The 4,018-nt window shown below is 41.8% G+C and overlaps 1 protein-coding gene across 1 annotated transcript in view; it reads right to left on the bottom strand.

Moving 5' to 3' along the window:
- The window catches only part of usp32 (ubiquitin specific peptidase 32), a 296,302-nt gene that overhangs the window by 164,687 nt on the left and 127,597 nt on the right, over nucleotides 1–4,018 (bottom strand). The window contains exon 13 of the mRNA XM_037677753.1: nucleotides 1,760–1,946. Coding sequence (XP_037533681.1) covers nucleotides 1,760–1,946 — 187 coding nt within the window. The remainder of the gene's footprint in view (nucleotides 1–1,759; nucleotides 1,947–4,018) is intronic.

Raw genomic sequence — 4,018 nt, 5'->3', positions numbered from 1 at the left:
TACGCTTTTGTTCCAGATGACCCCATCGGTCCAGGTACAAAGCGTTGTACATATTTTGAGATTTTTTGCAAATCATCCATTGAAGGAGACAGTATCAACGGTCTCTCTTGTGTGGTTGGTGGTGCAAATTGGTGAAGGTCTGCTCCTACCACCCGAGATGGGGGTGGGGATGACGGAATGGTGTTAGAAGTAGGAGGTTCACGTCGGTCCAGATCCATCCCTATCACCCGAGATGGGGGTGTTACAACGGGGCTAAGAGTAGGAGGTGCAACTCGGTGCAGACCCGTCCTTATCACCCGAGGTGGGGGTGTTGGAACGGGGCTAAGGGGAGGAGGTGTAACAGCATGTGTCTGGGGTGGTTGTTTCGCTATATGTAGATGAACAGATGCTGCAAAATATTCATCAATTAAAACGGATTCCTCATTTTTCTGGACTGAATAAAACGTGCATTGAATTTAATGAAATGCAAACGTGAGACGTCATTTATCTTTGACCCATCAAAATGAATGCGGTCATTTATTTACAGAATCAAAGTTTAACATCAAACATTTACATTAATTTGGCAAAATATGAAAATAACAACATAATCAATCAATCAGGAAAACCATACGGCCATGATTTTCCGTTGCTTCACCACAGACATTTGTGAAAACTGTACAATTATGATCAGTTATCCACACGGCGGTGGATGAGCACTTTACACAGACATTTCTAAATTACTGAAATTTTGAATCAACATATTTTTTCCTGTAAAATGTTACATTTACTCACATTAAACTTTTGATCTGTCATCTATGTTATATTACAAATAAAATATTGACTATTGCCATCTCCACATCATTGCATTCAGTTTTTATTCACAATTTGTTTAGTGTCCCAACTTTTTTGGAATCCGGTTTGTATTTGTAATCATTTTTTCTGTCATTAACATATCTAATATATATATATATATATATATATATATATATATATATTATTATTATTTTTTTTTTTTTTTCCCCAGATACACCTGGACCTATACCTGGACCTACCATTCTATGTTCGTTAGTCTCTCCTTCCTGTCCTCTCAAACCAGCTGGTCAAAGCAGATGACCGCTTGTCCTGAGCCTGGTTCTGCTGGAGGTTTCTTCCTGTTCAAAGGGAGTTTTTTCTTTCCACTGTCTCCACTGTGCTTGCTCAGGATGGAAGACTGCAACGAAGCCAAGATTCAACTTGTCTGCTGGATTCCTTAGATAGAGAACTTTACTAATTGGCTTTTATGTGAATGTTTCTGTAAAGTGCCCTGAGATAACTTTGTTGTGATTTGGCACTATATAAATAAACTGAATTAAATTGAATAAAATGTATTTGACTATTGTTAGTAGTTTTATGGAACATTTGTGTAAATGGCTTTTTCTTACAGCCTCAGCTAGATGCGCCTCGGTGATGCAATTGAAGTGTAATGAAAGCAGTAATTCATGCATTTTTCTGCATAAACATGCCCACAAAGTTCTGATCAACCACACAACACTCGGTGCATAAACCTGTGAGAAAAAAATTAATTCTGCCAGGAGCCTGTGCACAGAACAAGTTCTGGGAGGCGGTGCAAGAAAAAAAAAAAGACTTGTTTTCAATCAACTGCGACAATCCACAAATTTCTTGATGTCTTTTAGTGTATACTCCACCCTTTGTACTTTTGTCTGATCCAATTAAAAATGTACAGGAACATGGATTGTGATTAATTACATTACAATTTGGTAAGTGATCTGTAGTGACTGACCAGTTTCTGTAGCTTCTGAGGCAGTGGACACAGCATCTGGGGACTTATCTGCAGAGGGACTGAAGGAGCCAAAATATCCCAGTCCGCCAAGCCTGTCAGGGGCGGGGGGCTCCATAGTGGCTGTGGCCATGTGGGTTCTGAGTGAGCTTAGGATAGAAGGCTGTTCCACCACAATAAACTTATGCTCCTGGACAGAAAAAGACAATAGCAATACTGTTGGTGTTTGTGATAACTGAGGTTACAAAGTATCCTGATGCATGCTCAATAATCCAGGCAGAAAAATCCAAAAAAGATTAATCTGGTCCTCTGGACATAAAAAAAAAAAAAAAATGCAAAGCAAAAAATGTAGAAACGTTTCGTCTCTAATCCGAAAGACTTCCTCAGTCTGAGGTGCTGTATTAAGCTCAGTCTCTTAAATAGCACCTTCTCAGAGTGGATCAACCAGTTTGCTGCTGACAACCAAAACCAGCTGATCACATGCTCAAGTCAAGTCAAGTCATATTTATTTATAGAGCACAATTTAAAACAGATAGACTGTTATCAAAGTGCTTAACACTAAGGGTAACACTAAGAAATAAAAAGCAGTAAGAATATACCTTAAAAAATTAAAACAACAGCATTAAAATGAAGACAAGGAACAAGATATACTAAATCAACTCGCACAGTATGAAACGCCAGAGAGAACAGATATGTTTTTAACAGGGATTTGAACACAGGAAGGGAGGTGGCATGCCTAATGTTGGGGGATAGGTTGTTCCACAGTTTGGGACCCATGACTGAAAACGCCCAATCTCCTCGGAGCTTCAGTCGTGTTTTTGGAACAACCAAAAGCAGCCGATCGGATGATCTCAGAGCCCGAGAGGGAACATATGGTTCCAGTAGCTCAGAGAGGTAGATGGGTGCGAGGCCATTTAGGCACTTATAGGTCAGGAGGAGAATTTTGAAATCAATCCTAGTTCTCACAGGAAGCCAGTGTAGGGAGGACAGAACTGGTGTGATGTGCTCATACCTCGGTGTACCGGTTAAAAGCCGAGCTGCAGCATTCTAGACGAGCTGTAGCCGTGAGATAGAGACCTGGCTGACCCCAGCATACAGTGAATTACAATAGTCCAGGTGGGTTGTGATGAATGCGTGGACTAATGTCTCAAGGTCGATTCTAGACTGCACTGGCTTGAGCTTAGCTACCTGCCGCAGTTGGAAGAAGCTTCTCTGCAGAACCGAACTGATCTGTTTGTCGAACTTAAAATCGGAGTCAAAAACCACTCCAAGGTTTTTAACAGAGTGCTTCAGATAAGGCTGAAAGGAGTCCAGGTTCACAGGATAAGAGGCGGCAGCTGAGCTAGGGCTAAAGACAATGACTTCAGTCTTCTGGTCGTTAAAACTTAGAAAATTTGAAGCCATCCATGTCAATGTCGTCCAGACATTTGAGGAGAGGGTGGACGGAACAAGCACTGGCTGGTTTCAGTGGCAGGTAGATCTGACAGTCATCGGCGTAGCAATGGAATGGAATACCATGTTTTCTTAGGATCGACCCCAGCGGAAGCAGATAGAGCGAAAATAGAAGGGGTCCGAGAATCGAGCCCTGTGGGACACCGCAGGAAAGAGGCATTGAAGTGGATAGGATTTTACCCACCTTCACACAAAAACTCCTGTCAGAGAGGTATGAGCGGAACCAGTCTAATGCGGCACCTGTAATCCCAACCCAGTGTTCAAGCTGAGAGATGAGGATACTGTGGTCAACAGTATCGAAAGCGGCAGTAAGATCGAGGAGTACAAGAGCCACAAAATGACCAGAATCATTTGCTGTTAAAATGTCATTACAACCCTTAACCAAAGCTGTTTCGGTGCTGTGGAGCTGCTTGAAACCAGACTGAAAGACCTCAAAGATTTTGTTCTCAGTTAAAAACTGATTTAACTGAGTAAAAACTACTTTTTCCAGGATTTTGGACAGAAAGGGGAGTTTTGAGATTGGTCTGTAATTTGAGCAGGCTGAAGGGTGAAGACCAGGTTTCTTAATTAACGGTGTGACTACTGCATGTTTGAACGCCTCTGGGACCACGCTTGTAGCAATACTACTGTTTAGTATAGTTAGAACAGCAGGCCCAATCGCTGGTAGAACCTGTTTGAACAATGCTGCTGGGATGGGGTCCAATGGTGATCCTGATGGCTTCATGTGACCAGCAACTTTGTTTGACAATGGGAGTGTGATTGGTTTGAATTGCCTGAAAGTAGCAGAACACGAAACAAAAGCTGATGGGT

The sequence above is a fragment of the Nematolebias whitei genome, chromosome 6 (assembly GCF_014905685.2).
Source record: "Nematolebias whitei isolate Nwh7 chromosome 6, NemWhi1, whole genome shotgun sequence".
Classification (NCBI taxonomy): Eukaryota; Metazoa; Chordata; class Actinopteri; order Cyprinodontiformes; family Rivulidae; genus Nematolebias; species Nematolebias whitei.
Note: the sequence above shows the minus strand (reverse complement) of the source record. Positions and strands in the feature narration are given on the sequence as shown.